The sequence below is a fragment of the Neovison vison genome, chromosome 5 (genome assembly GCF_020171115.1).
Source record: "Neovison vison isolate M4711 chromosome 5, ASM_NN_V1, whole genome shotgun sequence".
In the NCBI taxonomy this organism is placed as follows: Eukaryota; Metazoa; Chordata; class Mammalia; order Carnivora; family Mustelidae; genus Neogale; species Neogale vison.
Genome location: NC_058095.1, coordinates 121767702 through 121785608, shown reverse-complemented (window position 1 = coordinate 121785608; position 17907 = coordinate 121767702). Strand labels below are relative to the sequence as shown.

Below are 17907 nucleotides of genomic sequence, written 5' to 3'. Positions count from 1 at the left end.
GCAATTAAAATCATTAGAATGGACAGAATATTCAGTCTTTTTATAGCCAACTTTAAGTATTTTCAACAAATAGGAAAGTGTATCATTTTCTTGAGATGTAAGTCTTATGTTCATTTCTAAATTATATCTAAAATGTTCCTAATGTAGCCTTTTATAATTAATTTTCTATGACAAAATTTAGTTTTCAGTCTCCAATTTCTTGAATAGTTCCTTAATTTTCCTTAAGGAATTATATATTTTAATTTTTGATCTTAATTACTTACATTTCTAATATATTTTAAACACATTCAGTGAGAAATTTTTCTCTTCTTTGCTTATTTCCTAAGAATGCAAGGATACAATTTAAATCAACTGGGCACATTGATTTGATAACAACTTTTTACCATTTCTAGATGTCTTTATACTCAGCTCCAGTACATCTCAGTCCCTAACAGTCTTTGCATTTATGAGAACTACTATCAGTAGGGCTAGGTGTTAAACAAGCATCAATTATAATCACGGATTATGAAAGATCAACCAGCAATATCAGTTTATTTGTGGCCAAAGCTTTTAGAGGCTTTTTGAACTTGAAAAGATGCCCTATGCAACCAGACTTCTTTTGAGGATTAGTCTTGTCTGAGATGGAACATACCCACCCTATTATAATAGTTAAAAGCCACGTGAAACCTTTAAGATTAATAAAAAGGCAAATATATGACATAAAAACAAAAAAGGAAGAGGACAAGGAAGAGGAGTCTGGATAAGGAGGAAGAAGAAAAGAAGAGAAGGGGAACAAAACGGAAGAGAAAAAAAATGCTTACCTAGAATAAACAAAAAATTCTAAATAAGTACTAACACTCTCAAACTCTTGATATGCCTCCTTTTTCCCCTTGCTTTAAGACTTCAATTCCATATTTTAAAAATTTAATTGTTTTACATACTCATGGTCAAATTCAGGAATTCCTAATAATAATAATAATAATATTTGTATTTTCTGATCATTTTATGAGGTAAAAAAAGGTACTTTTTCCATGTTATTTTCAGCCTATTTACATAAGTCTCTTCAAGATAAAGGATCATTATATTCTCTCAGATCATTCATTAAATAGTACTAAAAGTGGTTATCAACATTAAAAAAAAAGAACACAAATCCATACATTTTAAAATTTGAACCATCCAGAAACAGAATTAAATTGACTCCTAATATCTTACTTTGTATAATAAGTTCATATCTTATCTTATCCTAATAGCTTACTTTGTATAATAAGTTAAACACGACCAAGAGGGCTTACCCTAATTTCTTAATCACATGATCTGGGGGAAAATGAGCATACTTCAGGCAAGATAAAAATGCCAGTAAGAGGTCATTATAAAGTTAATACTAGTTTTGGAAAGTCAGTGTTAGCTTTCCCAACTTACTTCCTTCTCGTTATCCTATTCTTTTAATGTGCATAACAAAACTGTAATCAAGAACCATGCCAATAATGGTTCCCAGACTGGACCACTCTCAGTCTGATGGAGGCCTTATTAATATTTATTAGGTGGCTTCTGGAAGGAAAGAAATATATATCTTCTACTTCTCTTATATCTTTTTAATACTTGGGTATATAGGGCAATCTGTTGTCCAAAATAGCTTTGCTACAAAAAGAATCAGAGAATATTTATTGAAAAACTATATCCTATTAAACTGTTACGCTCAGGTTTGATGTCTGACGAAGGACTCTTCAGTAATAAAGGTGACCACCAGAACTACATAAATCATTCAACACATAATTTCTGACCTCCTTCCACTGTTTTAGTTATCAGGCCACTTCATGTGCTCACTAAAAGCTCTAATCCCTTCAAGCTCTAAAAGACCTGGTACTTACAGTATGTATCTATCCCTTATTTATAGAGTTCCTATGCACTCCCACTATCTATTACCCAACCATAAATTCTGCCCTTGCTTATAATTATAAGTACCTGAAAAGGGCAGGTTTCTTAAAACAAGAATTTAAAAATAAATTAGAATTTTTGTCCCTCCAGATCACTCAGGTGAGCTCTGGAATTATATCCAAGATTATCAATTCATCTCACTTAATTGCTGGTACCAGGAAAACAAGAACAGAAGATCAAGAGCAGTAAAATATAAGAGGCTGCTTATTTTCTAGGAGGTTTTTAACAAGCTTTTAACTAATTAAAACAATATTATTGAAAAGCTTTAGGACATACCAGCATATTAGTAAAAAAAGCAATATAAATGTTGAAACAAAATAGAATTTTTAGTTTTTTAGGATTCTCCTTCACTTAAGAATGTTCACTTACCCAGTGGAATTAAACTGCTTTGACACTTTCTTTTGAAATGTCATCTTAACAAAAAAAGGGATTTCACATTTTGCCTTAGACTAGTTTATTGGAGAATAACAAATACAAAACCCAAGTAAATGGTGAAAATGCATTATTGCTGGAACATGTAAATATCATGTGGGTTATCAGGTGAGAATTATAGAGAAGGACAGCAATATTATAAAAGCTATAATGGTAGTCTTTACAAATGACCATTTCTAAAAGTTAATAAATAGATGTTTTCAGAATCAGAGTTAAGCTAATATAAAGTTAAAAGACCAGTGAGTTACGTATTTGTAACACAAGATCTTTTTTTTTTTTTTTAAAGATTTTATTTATTTATCTCAGAGAGAGAGAGAGGGAGAGAGAGTGAGCACAGGCAGACAGAATGGCAGGCAGAGGCAGAGGGAGAAGCAGGCTCCCTGCCAAGCAAGGAGTCCGATGTGGGACTCGATCTCAGGACACTGGGATCATGACCTGAGCGGAAGGCAGCTGCTTAACTAACTGAGCCACCCAGGTGTCCCGTAACACAAGATCTTAATTTTATTTTTATGTAATAAAACACTATTACTAATGACACGAGTATTTAGAAGGGACCTAAAATTTCAGGAATATATTCTGTCCTCTATTCAAAGAAAGGTTAAGAATCTAAAAACATATTTGAGGAATAAAATTGTCTTTTGTATATTTATTTTCTATTTGTAACACAAAAATTGAATATTATGTTACTAATAAGACATTTGGAACATCTGAAACAATATATTTAAACATAAATTTCATCCTATCTTTTTTTTTTTTTAAGATTTTATTTATTTATTTGACAGACAGAGATCACAAGTAGGCAGAAAGGCAGACAGAAAGAGAGGGGGAAAGCAGGCTCCCCGCTGAGCAGAGAGCCTGATGCGGGGCTCGATCCCAGTACGCTGGGACCACGACCTGAGCCGAAGGCAGAGGCCCTAACCCACTGAGCCACCCAGGCGCCCCTTCATCCTATCTTAAAGCTGGGAAATTTGAAAACTAGAAGGAAAGTAACAAGATAGCTAAGATCTTTTCCAAAATATATCCCATAGACTTTCTGTCACAGGTTAACAAACAAACAAACAAACAAACAAAACCCCACAGAATTCCATGAGCAAATAGGTTTGTGAAGCTATTATTTAATCTCTCTCTTAGAGATTAAAAGACATATCACTGGCATGAATGTTAAACAGTAATTTCTAAATAAAAATAATCAAAAATAAAAGCATTCAAAGCTAATGAACATAAGCTCATAGATCTAATAAGTGATTTAGCAAGGTTGCAGGATAACTACAAATCACTGAGGAAGGAAATTATAGAAGACCTAAACAAATGGAAAAAAAACAAAACAAAATAAAATACACATTTTCTTGATAAGTCCCATAATAAAAACCAAACTTAATTTTCCTTAACCCAGCATTTTCCAAATTTATTTAACCAGAAAGCGGAACTAATGTTCTTAGAACACACTTCAGAAAATCCTGAGCTAAGTGAACTAGACATTAAAAAATATCCACAAAAAATTAGTGACTTTTGTATTCTTATCGTGGTTTAAGTTGCTTAACTAGAGCCTCTTCAATTATGTTTACTTTTTTTTTTTTTTTAAGATTTTAGCGAGAGAGGGAACACAAGCAGGGGGGGTGGGGGAGGGAGAAGCAGGTTTCCCGCTTAGCAGAGAGCCCAATGTGGGGTTCCATCCCAGCACCCCGGGACCATGACCTGAGCCCTGAGGCAGATGCTTAACGACTGAGCCACTGAGGCACCTCCAATTATGTTTACTCTTAATAAACTATATGGGTTTCTTTTTAAGGCAAATAAAACATACTCACTGTTGTAGTACTTCCTTTCCCTTCTGAATGGGGCTCTCAGTCAATGACAGGTTGCTAAGGGAGTTATATCAAGCCAAGGTGTAAAACTGTTGCTAGTAGTTCTCAAGTTTAAAAGAATTGGAAGCTCTATAACACTCGAGTATTTCATTCAAGGAGACAGATCAACTCCACTCTTTCCTAGAGATGTGATAGTGAAGCCTATTGTTCATGATTCTAGAATAAATAGTACATGTCCAGTAAAGTTCAGAAAATTAAGATCAGGAGGAAGGGTAGTCCATATACATCAAAAGATACCACCTTCTTCTAAAGGTGAAAAAAAAAAAAAAGCCAAGAGGATACAAGGCTGTTTTGGAAATAGAGTGAAAGCAGATATGACTAATAAATGAGATGGCCAAAGTTAAGAATATAGAAAAACAGTGTTAAGTAGAGACACAAGATGACCATGTAAAATTAACAAAGAGAATCAACAACTAACAACTGACTATGGTATGCAGTCAAATATGTATCCTAAGTCCCCTTGTAGTCAGTCACCATCAGGGTTCACAATCACTGACTTCAGAGGAGATATGCTGCGTGCGCTCCATCTGAAAGTGAATGAAGTCTGTGGCACAATGAGCGATATTCTTTTTCTGTTTTTTTTTTTTTCTAGGTGCAGATGGAAGAGGGTCAGAAATTTACTTGAAACTACAATAGAACTGAGTGCATTTTTAAAATTCAAGAATGCCCCTTCAGATTTATAAAAATCTTTAAAATACACTGACATGAGTGTCTAGTCAAGGTACATGCCCAATGGAAAGGTGACATATTTGGAAACAGAGAAATAAAACAAAACAAAAATATTCCTCAAATTCATTTATTTTACTACTTTATTTCCTGTGCAGTGAGTATATTAGCAAGTCTTTTGCATTATATGCAAAGAAATGGTAAAAATCAGTGCAGTTTGAAATTACAGTTTTAAAAGCCCTGGTAAGTAAAGTAAATGAAAAAACAAAAATTTACACTTAGAAGAAAGCAAGGCTTGAGCCTACTTAATCAAAAAAGTCAAAGGAAAAATACTTCACCTGACAATCCCAGCACCCTTCAGCTAAAGATCTCACCCATGATGCCTCCTTATGACTACTTTGAAGGAAAAAGTAAATCATATAATATCCAGCATAAATCTAAAGCATCATGGATTCAATTCCTAATTAACCAGCATCATAATTCAGGGTTCCACACTTTAGGTTGCTATTAATAAAGGTGAGACTTAGAAAAGATTAACCTATTATCTACTGGCATGCACTTATACAAAAAGAAAATGTTGCAGATTTTTCAGTTATGCTAACTTGATTCTTAATGTTAATATTCAAATAATTTAAGGCTTGAATTGTTTTTTGAATTATAATTAAAGTTAGAAACAAAATCATAGTATAACTATAGTAACTTTAAAAAGACAGGCAGCACATCTTCAGTAATATCCTGACATGTTACTTCACTTTGGAAGTTATTTCACCTTTGGAAAAAGTAACATGAAATAATAATATAACCTGTACATTCATTGCTCAATAAAGAACAACTCAGATTACCCAGAAATCTTTTAAAGGTGTTCTGATATATATAGTTCCTTTGAGTAGATCACAATATATTAAGTTATCAATAGCAAAATTCAAACAATACTTTTTGTACAGGCTCTTAAAATTATTAGCTAGAATATTATTCTCTTAGTATTCATTTAAATGGTGAAATAAAATGTCTCTATTGAATAATAGAGCAGGGTCAAAACTAGATATCAACGTTTTCATAATAATCTGTTAGGTCTGGTTGTCACAAATGAAATATGGCCTTCAGGGGGTAGAAACCAACAGTATTAAGTGGACATATCTATGCATATGGCACACATTTATGAATGAATAATCTTTCCCTCTATGTGAGCAGCTTTCATACCTCCAGTGAAGTATTGCATATTCTACTAACCTCCAGTGGGAATTGTGAAAAGCTGGGTCACTGATGAAGAAATAAAGGCTATCAAAAACAACCAAACTTTATTAAATCAAAACTTGAAGATATTGCATGGAATCCCCAAATTCCATCATCTATGATTTGAAAATTATGTTCTTAAATGGGGCTAAGCTAGCTGTACAGTTTCATTCTGATTAATTCTGTTTACACCATAACAAAACAAAACAGAACACAATGAGTTCTGCCCATATGACAATGTTTGAAGGGAAAGTTTCCCGAGATAGGTCTGGTGGAAAAAAATGTATTTCAGTGTTTCAGTGACCTTAATCAACTTATGCTTTTAGTGCAGAAATTTAAATATGGTAAATTATACCCACTAATTTATTTAAGAATTATCAGCAAGAATGAAAAAGCTCTGGACTATGATCAAATATGTGCTTGTACTTTTTATTGGATACTAATCAGCAGAACCTCACTGTTACATAATTCTAATTTTCCTTTGAAGTTAATGATTTCTATAACAATTGTCCTCTTTTTAATATCTATTATGATCTTTTGATATCAAATACAAACTAGTTATAGCCTAACTTTATCACTACATCATTAAAATTACTAACATGACCTTGTTCTAATACATTTAGGATCTATTTTAACTCATTAATTTATGTATCATAACTCTCAATCTCCTTCCTCATTAAATAGGTTAGGGCTTTTTTGATTATATATTTCTTTTTAATATTTTTATTAGTGATAGAATAATTTATAGTTTTTTGTGAACATCATTTGAATTTAAAAAGGTAACTTTCAAATGTGCTCCGAGGATGTCATTATAAAATATTTGTGCAAAGTTACTTCAAAAGTAAAACCTGAGATAGCTTCTTTTGTAAAGTATACTAAAACTGAAAAAAATATATATATCATAATTCTTAAAAAAAACAGAACCCAAACCCTCCTAAAAACAAATTTTACTTTTTAAATAGATTAGAACTTTTAAAATAGAAAAAAATCATTAAGTCATACTTTTTTCTTCCACATTAATTTTATATTTAAACTAAGGTGGAATAAAGACCTAAACATTATTTAAATTACAACTTCAGAAAACAAGATTTTTTCCACTTGTATTTTATCTTAAAACTTCAAGAAGAAATAAAAAAGACCCTCATAAGATATTTGTTTCACGTAACTGGAACTATAACTTTCTTCTAACTTTGTGCAGTGCACACGGATTTTTGTGTGTTTTGTGCACTAACATATACACCTAGAGTAACGCAGCACCTAATAGATGTACAATGAATATTTGTTGAACAGATGAAAACAGAAAAACATTTAAAATAGGATGATCATCTAAAAGGCAGTAACAATCCATCTGTCTAAAATTACTGCCTAAGATGGTGTTAAGGCCTTAGAACTAAGCATTATCTACATAATCACAATTATTTTTGTTGAAACAATAGCTGAACCAGATCTTTTCCTGATAGTAAGAAGTACTATGAATTTATAAAAAAAAGTTTAGAAACCAGCAAGTTCAAAAACATTTCTTGGGCTATAAAAGCCTCCATAGAACCCAGGTCATAAAAATACTTGGAAAATCAAGACCTGACAAGTGTCTCTCCAGGGTTAGGAAAGCAATTCAGAAGCAACTACACTCTAAAAACACAAAAGGTTTGTCTCAGCAGCAGCGCCAGGGTATTTTACAGTAATTCCAAATTGCCTGTGGCATCTTTTTACTGGTTTCCTGGCATAGGCTTTAGAGTTAAAAGGAACCAATTTGGAAAGGGCCTGCAGGAAACACAAATAGCAATTTGCTCTGCTCCCTAACGTTTTCTCATACAGTCATCAGAAATAGAAAATAATGCACTTTTCTTCCTATATAATTTTACAAATAATATGAAACTCACTAATGCTTCATCTACTTTGGAAAAATAAGGAAAATCGTATAATGTTTAAAGAACATTGGGGGAAAAAAGTGAAAGCATTCATCCAGTAAAGAAAAGTTATAAACCCCACACTATGTGGGATATTTAGAGAGTTCATTATAATAAAGACACTAAGTTTAAAAGGTAATATTTAATGACAGCTAAAAGAACCAGGTGAAATCTAGCTAGGACACAAAAAAATCAAGGATGACTTACCAAAAAGTTTACTGAATCATTTTGGAGGAAATAAAATATTTAATCATAATCAGAGCATACATTTCACCATCTAAAATATCATCATTGATTATGTTCTGGAAATAAAAAGATGTATCCAAATGGAAAGGGAAAATAAGTATTTAGTCTACAGAGCAAAGGTGAATAACTCCTAAACTTTATGAGAAAAATATTAACTCGTGGATTTAAAGTATTAAATTGATTTTCATTTTAATTTTCCATACGAGAGACTATGAACTTAGTCTCTGAGTCTCTTTAGATTTCATACTTTTTATTTAGAGATTTATCCTTATGCCTTATGCCTTTTTATTTAATGATTTATCAGGCAACTGATTTCTATAAAAGCTTTTGGTTTATATGCAAGTTTTGGGGTTGTTTTTCCAGCAAACTATTAGAAAACTCTTCAATGAATGGTCATTGCTACATTTAGGAAAATGAGGTTCTTCCAAAATCTTACACCAATAACAAACAAACTCTTTAATAAAAGATATAATACCACAATTAAAAATAGTGCAAGAGTTAAAAATTAAAAATTACACAATCCATGGTGTGAGTGAACAACTGTGTTAAGGCTTCTAAAAACTTCACTGTACCTTTGCAGCCCTTTAATTTTTCTAGTAGGACTTGTCAATTAGCATTTTCTTCTTATTGATTTAGTGAATATTTGCTTTTGATTAATTTAAAACTTGTCACAAAGAATAAGTGCTCATAGACTTCAACATTAATACTCTCAGAGGCCAGGAGAACACAACGCTAACTCTACATTAAATGTATTGACAACTGCATGCACTCTTTTTCTTCAGGGGCTTTTTATGGAAAAACGCATATATGCATTTTTTTAAAAATGGAGATGAATGAAGGTGATGGTGACATCATCTGCATATCAAGGAGATGCTTCTACAAACTAAGTCAGTTATTGAAGCAGATAAAGAAGAATGATCTTGTCCCCCAAAACAATGTTTATGATGCAAAAATATCTGCTATATTAATTTACACAAAATCATAAAATATCAACCAAAATCTTCAAAAGATTTAGTGATTCTATCCTGCTTCTTTCTGTAAAATACTTCAAGCATTTTACAAGATTTTTAAGCTGACTGCAAAAAAGTAAATTGGTAAAAAAATGGAATAAAGCATAGATGAATATTCACAAATGGGTAGAAAGAATATGAAAGTATTGCTGTGGTTCAGAATCGCTACATGGGCTGTGACATCTGATAAAGTTATTGTCCAGCTAACTTTATATGGACTTAAAATCAATGATAAAGCAATGAAGACTATCAAGACGGGGAAAGGCAAAGACACTGACTGTAGAAAGAAAATTATCACCCAGTACCAAACACCTTTGAATGGAAGAGCTACAGTGAGGAACGACAAATGTGCTCAGCAGTTATGGCCACCCTGAAACAGAAAAAGGAAGTAGAAAAGAGGTAAAGTAAGGAAGCAAAATTTTTCTCTAGGGAGAAAAGAATAAGATCAATCTCTTATCAAATCCTTTAAAAAATTAAAAAAAAAATAAAACGAAAGGTAAAAACTCTATTTTGACTCTTTGACTGTAATAGTTAAACACATTTGAAAGCACATTATGAACACCAAACCCGGACTCATCTTCTAGAAATACAGACTTAATAAATAATTATTTTTACCATCAAAATGAGATTAAGAGGTATTAATGGAAAAAAGAGAAAGAAAATAGCCAGTCATATGAGAATCAGAGGGGCAAAGATATGGTTACGTCAAGTTTCCCCAAGAAAAGAAAGACATAAATTAAGTACTGATGGTATTTTTCAGACTTTTTTAGAGAAAAAGTGTCTAAACTTTAGACAATGAGAGTGAGGAGAAAGATCTCTTACATATTATGAAACATTAGTAATATATTATAAAATATAAAATGATAAATTATCTAGAAAATGATAGTTTTTCTAGAATAAAAAGGTAAAGAATAAAGTTCCATGGCCCAAAGCATAATTACTGGTACTACGCTTTTGTTGTTGTTTTATTTCTCTTGAGGAGAAGGGATGGGGTATGGGTAGGTGACACTGAGGTGGTGACAGAAAAATGTAAGGAGACCAAAACTAAACTAAAGTCAGCAAATGAGGAGACACTACATATTTCAATGATAGGCTAATGTCTGAATAATACAATTTCATAGTATATATTGATATTTTAGAGAAACAGAAACAAATTAGACTTCTAACGATAAGTTTATTAACAGCTACTTATAAATTAGAGAAGGGAAATTAAAAAAAAAACTGTATAAAAACTAATTTTAATATGCCTTACCCTCCTGATTTTCTTGAAATGTAGCTGAGAATCTACCTATACAAAGTCACATAAGTCCTTATATGAAATAGACTCCCATGAGGCCAATAGTTCTAAATTACATCATCAAAATTATCACAGAACTTTGATATACATTGGGCAATAAAATCAAATAATTATTAAACAGATACTATCGTCAATCTGTACATACACATATGTACATATATATGTAGTACACGCAGCATGACTTTATGTATAATTTAAAGTGTTTTTCTTAATTTGATATGTAACTAAAAAAATAAAGAATATACACGTATCCAACAGGGATTTAAATCTGACAACTGCTGCACATAATTTAGTCAAATTTAAAGGAACAAGCTAGGAAGGAACAAAATATGCACAAAAACTTGCAAACGTAAAAAGGGACACCTATTTCCAAAGCATAATATAACAAAGCATTACACAAGAAAAATTAATTCCAACGCATTCACTTTTATTGTAGTTCAATGCAACCAATTAGAATTTTATTTTAGGAGTAGCCAGTTTCAAGCAAATTCAAAATATTTTTTTCCACTGGCGAATGTTTTTATTGCTATGACTAATCTTTTAGAGCTACGCATTTTCTTCAAAATAGCTTATGCCTCCGTACAGAATTTGGATCACGTACCCATGCCTCTGTCTGAATGGGCCTGACGTTGCTTAGTAGCACCTCTTCATAGTTTCCATAATCAATGAATTTAACAACTGCTGTCATACCTGAAGAATGGAGAGCTTCGACTTCTGCTCTGTAAAACTGAGGAGACAAAAACCAGTTTTAAATATGACAATCGATATTGTCTACAAAGGGCAATATTTGATGGAAATGTAAATACTCAAAGTGTTATAATACAATGTGCATTTTTTAAAAGCTCATTTTTTTAAGATTAATTTTTAGTGAAATACATATATCTTGTGAAATGATTACCATAGTAAGTTTAGTTAAAGTCCATCACCACACACAGTTACAAAGCTTTTTTTCTTGAAAACTTTTAGGATCTACTCTCTAAGCAACTTTCAAATACATAATACTTGAAAGAAAATTTTTAAGGGAATAATATTTTTAAGAAAGAAAACTTACCTTTAGATAATCATAAGCTGTCTAAAAAAAGGAGAGAAATTCTCTCAGCCATAGGAGTTCTGACAGTAAGATTTCAGGACAGAAGGAAGAGGGTCAGTAGAGAATATTCACATGCTAATGTGAATGTTAATGGGTATAAAAAGAACTAGTGTTATGTTTTGTTGTTAGCCAGTGAAGCCCTTTTACAATATTAGTCAGACAATTCTTAGTCCTGATCAGAAAATATAACTATGGAGCAATTTATGTAACAAACAGAAATATACTACAAAAATAAATCTTAAGAAAAAGGCTCACTGCCACAGTCGCTGCAGGCAGCTGGGGTGAAGTAGGGATATCAGATAAGGAGTAATCACATGACTTAGATCCAGGATTTACAGGATTGGACACACTGCAAGACCAGACTACTTTCTTTTATCAGTTTACCTAATGTATCTGGCTCTGGGAACTAATTCACATTAACAAACTCACAAGCTGATTTACATTACAATAACAATCAAATTTTTTTCTGTGAAGGTAACTGGAAGTAGGTCAATTAACTAATTATGACTGCTCTACTACAGGTCAACCCACTCAGGACCCAAATTATAGGTCTGAATGTTCCTTAGTGAAGAGAAATGAAAACAAAAAACTATTTACTTTTAAGGACTATTTCTTTCAAATGATGGCAGTTGGATGCCCTTATTATAACACTACCTACTCTAACAGGATCTCTTCATAAGCTCACCAAAATAGAAAATGTTAAAGACAACACAAATTCTTATTGTCTACATCCTTCTAAAATACATTATCCTGACTATACCAGGGGAAAAAAAATATCTGTTTTTACTGATTAACGTCACAAAGGTTATTAAGTTAATCTACAGTGTTTCTTTGCTAAGTCTGGATGTTGGCAAGTTTAGAGACACCATGCAGGAATTTTTCTTTTCTTTCTTTTTTTTTTTTCTCCTTCCTTCCTTCCTTCCTTCCTTCCTTCCTTTTTTCCTTCCCTTTCTTTTCCCTTCCCTCTTCCTTTCCCCTCCCCTTTCCTCCTTCGTCCCCTTCCCCTCCTGTCCCCTTTCCTCTCCTTTGGAATTTTTCTTTTATTAGAGTTCTTGATATATGCTCACATCTACCTATCCCTCCTTTATTTCTTAACCTCACACTTCCGTGATCTGTGAATTGCTGTATTTCTGGACCTATGCTTCAATTGTAAGCTTCTCAGATAATTATGTCAGTTCTGGTAAGTTCAACAAACAAGAGTTATATCCGAGGAAAACAAATAAATTGATCCTTTTAGAAGCTTAAAGTCTAATAAAAACAACCTGTGGAAAAAATGCCCTCTATATAAGACAGACTGCACTGTACTAATGGTGCAGTAATACTGCACTTAATAAGGCTGAGGCGTTTGGGAAGAACTTGCTGGAGCAGACGACAATGGCTATAGTCTTCAGGGATGAAGAAGGTTTAGCTAAGTAAAAAAATTGAGGAGGGAGTTCCACAGAAAGTTAATGAGATATAAAATATGGAGATGAGTGCAGGAAACTGGAAAAAGTTTAGAGTTAATTATGGCATGATGTGAGAAGGGCCAACCAATAGGAAATCAGATGGACATGAAGGTAAGGGCCAGCAGATGGGAATCTGGATGCATGCTATAGGCTAGATTTGTTCCACAGGCGACAGATTCTAACTAGAAAGAATGACATGATATAAGACCAGGATCAGTGATAGTAGTTTCAATGACAAATTGAAGAAGAATAAGGTTTAAGACAAGAAAACCATTTTGGAGGTTGGTACAGTATTCCAGTTGAGGTCAGAAAAACTGAACTAACTATGACAGTGGAGAGAGAAGGAGAATTGTCCCAAATTCTCAAATCCTTCTATGGAAATAAAGGTTGAGAGAAGGCAAGATACTATGAGAAACTTTTTAAATGATAGATTATGCTAATTAGTTGATTATCCTCAATATCGCACTACAATGCAATTAAGATTGCAGTTTCTTAACAACAGTTATAACTCATGTCTTTCTTAAATCTTTGTCTTGGTTGGTCTCTGGTTAGAAAATTGGAAAACTGATTATTCTTGACAAAACATTTAAAAGCTATCTTTTAAATTAGGTGTTTTCAGAAGACAAGTAATCCCATCTCTTTCAGAGGGTGAATATTATTTGTTTAACGGTGTAATTTTAGAGAGCCCACAGTCGCTCACTCTAAAATAAAAATACACATCCAATTAAAACTAAAATAGTCACCCTAGATCACCCAATTATTCTAAGAATACTCTAAAAGATCAAAACATTTTGGGAATTGTTAGGTACTCTCTTTCACAAACTATATGCCATTATATTAAATATATTTAGAAAAGCAACAGGTAAATTCAGTATTATTTGATTTTTTGAGATAACTAGTTAAAAATAAAGCTTTATTAATAATTTCATCATGTATTTGAAGAAATTAGGGTAAGAGCATAGTCAGAACTATCTGATATGTCCCAAGTACCTGACACTTGGCAGCTACTCAATTATAGTTTGCTCAACATTTGTTGAAGAACTTAACTGTTGAGTCTAATATCTGAATATATGTAGGTCTGTTATTATTCTCTATTGCTAACTTCTTATTCATTTTCTCTCTCTGCATTTTTAACCACATCTCCTAATTTTTTATAGGATACCACACACTGCATATGAAATACAGAAGAGGTTCTAGAAAATGTTATTTTTCACAAAAAGAATATTCTATTTTCTTTTGGCAGCAGAGTACAAATAGATATCCTTGAGCCTGTAAATCGCTGGTTTTAGGCTTTGAAATGGCTTTTTTGTATTAGTTTTGCACTTATTACTAGGGCATGATCTTTGTGTGATTTCAATAGAAAGCATGAGTCATATACTAACCCTTTTAAAAGTTACTGAACTTGAAACTCCATTTACTTCCTCTGCTCACTCTGCTCATCAAGATCACCAGTAATCTTACATTGTCCATTACAAAAAAAAAATTGTCCATTCTCAGCTTAATCAAACTTTCACAGAAGCAACTGACACAAGTAGCCACTCCCTCTTCGATAGATACCTTTAGCTCTATCAACCCACGTTGATTTCCAATTACTTTACCTTTACTTGCCTTTACCAAGAGGGAGAAACAGCTAAACATAAATAGTCTCCCACTATCTAAATCAAATAGGTCCTGTATGTTGGAAAGCGAGTAGCCTGAGTTGTAAGAGTAAGAGTCTGGGTGGTGAAGAACACCTGTACTTGCTTTCCAGGCCTTCCTAACAGCAAGGGAAGAGCCAGTGACATAGTTCCAAGAAATGAGATTGTCTGATGGTATTTCTGGAATGGCTTCTGCTTTTCTTGAAGAAGAAGGGAGAAGAGGAGGAGGAGAAGGAGAAGGAGGAGGAGAAGGCGGTGGCGGCGGCAACGACGACACGCTAGTGCTGTCTCCTCCTCTCCTTCTAGCTTTGAATAAAAACTCAACAGTAGAGATGCTGCTTCTAGATAGATGCAATCCCACATTCGTACAAAAACCTTACATGACTATGCCATCTAGTTATACCACCCCGTACCCTTCTCCTTGCTATCATTGGGAAACACCTAACACCCTGGTTATGCTTCATCATCCACTGAACACAAGAGGCCCCAGTTCCTGATCTCTGGTCCAACTGCATGCTTTTAAAAGATCTAACCACATTCTCTAGCCTGAATTTCAGTTCCCTGAAAACTACAGTTAACTGCACCCACTACTCCTTTTAGCCAAACACAAATACTCATGGGCACAGCCTTACCTTATCAACTGAAACTACTCTACCTACGAAATATTTATTTCAAATATTTTTTTCTTTAACTTAATCCTCACATCCACCCAGCTCTCCAACACTATAACTCCTCCTTTTTGTTTTTTACTATGATCTTGCTGATATGTCCAGTTTCCTACCAATCTCCTTTTTTTCCAATATAAGTGCCTCCTTCAGAATTAACTAATTACAGGGTGTACAAGTAATTAAGAAATCCCTCCGTTGTGGGAGAAGCAGGGCTGCCGAGGAAAACTAGACAGACAGAGCCCTGCCTTCAAGAAACTGAAAATTATGGTAAGAGAAAGAGCTTATCAATCCTAGAACCAAAACTAAATATACTTACATACTATGGTAAATTTTAGAAAGTGAACAAGGCACTGATTGAGAAAGACAACAGTGATGGAAGGAGGAAGGGGCAGAGGAAGAAGGCTTCTCCAGGAACTGATCTTGGAGCCAAGCCTCAAGAACGAGAAAAATAGTTGGTAGAAGAGCATGTTGGGCGGAAGGGAAAACACATGCAAAGGTCCTTCTCTCTGAGGGTCCCTCTTTCCTCTTTCCCCTCCTGTTCCCCATTGGTGTTATCCCTCTCATCCAGACTCTTATCAAATCCACTGTATTCCTTCTTGACTTGTATCTGTCTTTCTCTTCCCTTTCTCCATGATTTCTTGCTTTCTACTGTAGCCAGCATATAACATAGAACTAAAGAATGTTTAAATTATTGGCTTAATAATTATCATTAATGTTAGCTAAATAATTAAACTTCCCATTATTTTTTTAAGTTGGCCAATTGCACATTTTCTTCAATTTAAAAACGAAATCTGCAGAATTTAACTCTGTGTCACTCAACTCATTTTCTTCCTTGTGAATCAGTATAACTTTAGTAGGAAGAAAAGTAAACATTGATAGTTCAGTTAATGATAAATGAAGTAACTGTTCAACTTCACTTAATTACTTTTATAACTTTTTTTTTTAAGATTTTATTTATTAATTGAGAGAGAGACAGTGAGAGAAAACATGAGCGAGGAGAAGGTCAGAGAGAGAAGCAGACTCCCCGTGGAGCTGGGAGCCGGATGCGGGACTCAATCCCAGGACTCTGGGATCATGACCTGAGCTGAAGGCAGTCGTCCAACCAACTGAGACACCTAGGCATCCCTTAATTACTTTTAAATACTGTTCTGATATACAATCTAAAATCAAACCTTACCTAACCAAGTTTTGAGACTGATTCTCCCTAACCATTCATAAAAATATTAAATATTTTATTTTTTCCTTTTTAAAAATTACATATCTATAAATCTGTTCAAAGACTTTAAACAGTTATGGCCATAGAACAAAACTCACAGTCCCAAAGCATGGCCGTCTACACTCTCACTGGAATGTGACATTTAGTAATACTAGTATATGAGAACTTCAGTGCATGCATACCTTGTTGTCTTCCCAGTAAAGTGCAAAACATTCATCTCCAGGTTTCCACAATTTTGCGTACTCCATAGGAATAGATGATTCCAGTACTTTTTCTGGTTTAATAGGCCCAGATCTTCTTTTGGGCCCACTGCTGTAAAACACTTTATCATCATAGGGCGTAGCTGTGATGGGTCCTGTTGGCTTAATAGGTCCTACTCGCCGGCCCTTCAGTGGCATGTCTGTCTCTCCATTTGGAACACCAATGAAACTATTAGTTCGGACAGGATTCTGGAAATCAGTATTTACATTAAAATGTTTTTCAATTTTTACACCACTGAAAGTTTCATTACTTATTGTTCGTGGTTTCCTGTCATAAAAATGATCAGGATTTGCTGTTTGGTTTTCTCTTTTCCCACGTTTTTGATTATTATAATCAGTGGATTCTTGAGGAAGTGGATTTTCTTTTGCCTCTGCATAGGACGGGCCTTTTCCTGATCTGCTTTGCATAGAGTTATCCCTTTTTTTGAAAGCACCATCACTGTGCTGAGAACTTATAGGGTATGTAGTATCTTTACTTCTGTCATATCTGGAATAGGGTCTATCACACTTGATTCTCTCTTCAGCCCATACTTCAGATCCTGAAGAAGTACTTGGTCTTTCAGAACCTCTGTTTCTAGGTAATCCACTGCCTTCTAAAACTGACTTTGAATTTTGGGCGTCTCTTTGAAAACGAGGAGGTTTCTCATTTCTTGGCTGTCTGGTATCATTTCGCGGAAGATATCTTGGTTGATTATTATCTTTTACTCCATTTTGCTCAGTATTTGACAATCTGTGCTGTCCCTGATGAAGCTGCTGCAGCTGTGACTTAGGTTCTGAAAAACAGAAGTTTATTATATATTATTAAATGAAGGCTCTGCATTAGAACCAGATTATTTAAAAATATCTAACAATTGTTATGTTAATATGAATTACCAAACTACTTATTCTACCACCTTCCACTACCTCCCCACCTCATTACCTTAATCCCTCTCTGCTTCCTTCAAGTTCTGTATTCCTAATGTATTTCTAATTTACAGTTTTCACTAATGTGGCTGGCTAGCCACATCAGTGAAGTAAAACAATG

The 17907-nt window shown here is 33.6% G+C and overlaps 1 protein-coding gene across 5 annotated transcripts in view; it reads right to left on the bottom strand.

The window, feature by feature from the left end:
• The window catches only part of TDRD3 (tudor domain containing 3), a 171847-nt gene that overhangs the window by 24524 nt on the left and 129416 nt on the right, over window positions 1–17907 (bottom strand). For 4 of the 5 annotated variants that reach the window (XM_044249844.1, XM_044249845.1, XM_044249847.1 and 1 more), the window contains exons 11-12: window positions 16806–17656; window positions 11169–11294 (exon numbers count right to left, since the gene is read on the bottom strand). In XM_044249844.1, coding sequence (XP_044105779.1) covers window positions 11169–11294; window positions 16806–17656 — 977 coding nt within the window. Of the gene's footprint in view, window positions 1–8957; window positions 9641–11168; window positions 11295–16805; window positions 17657–17907 lie in introns of those variants that run through there. The other variant, XM_044249848.1, reaches the window with a different exon arrangement.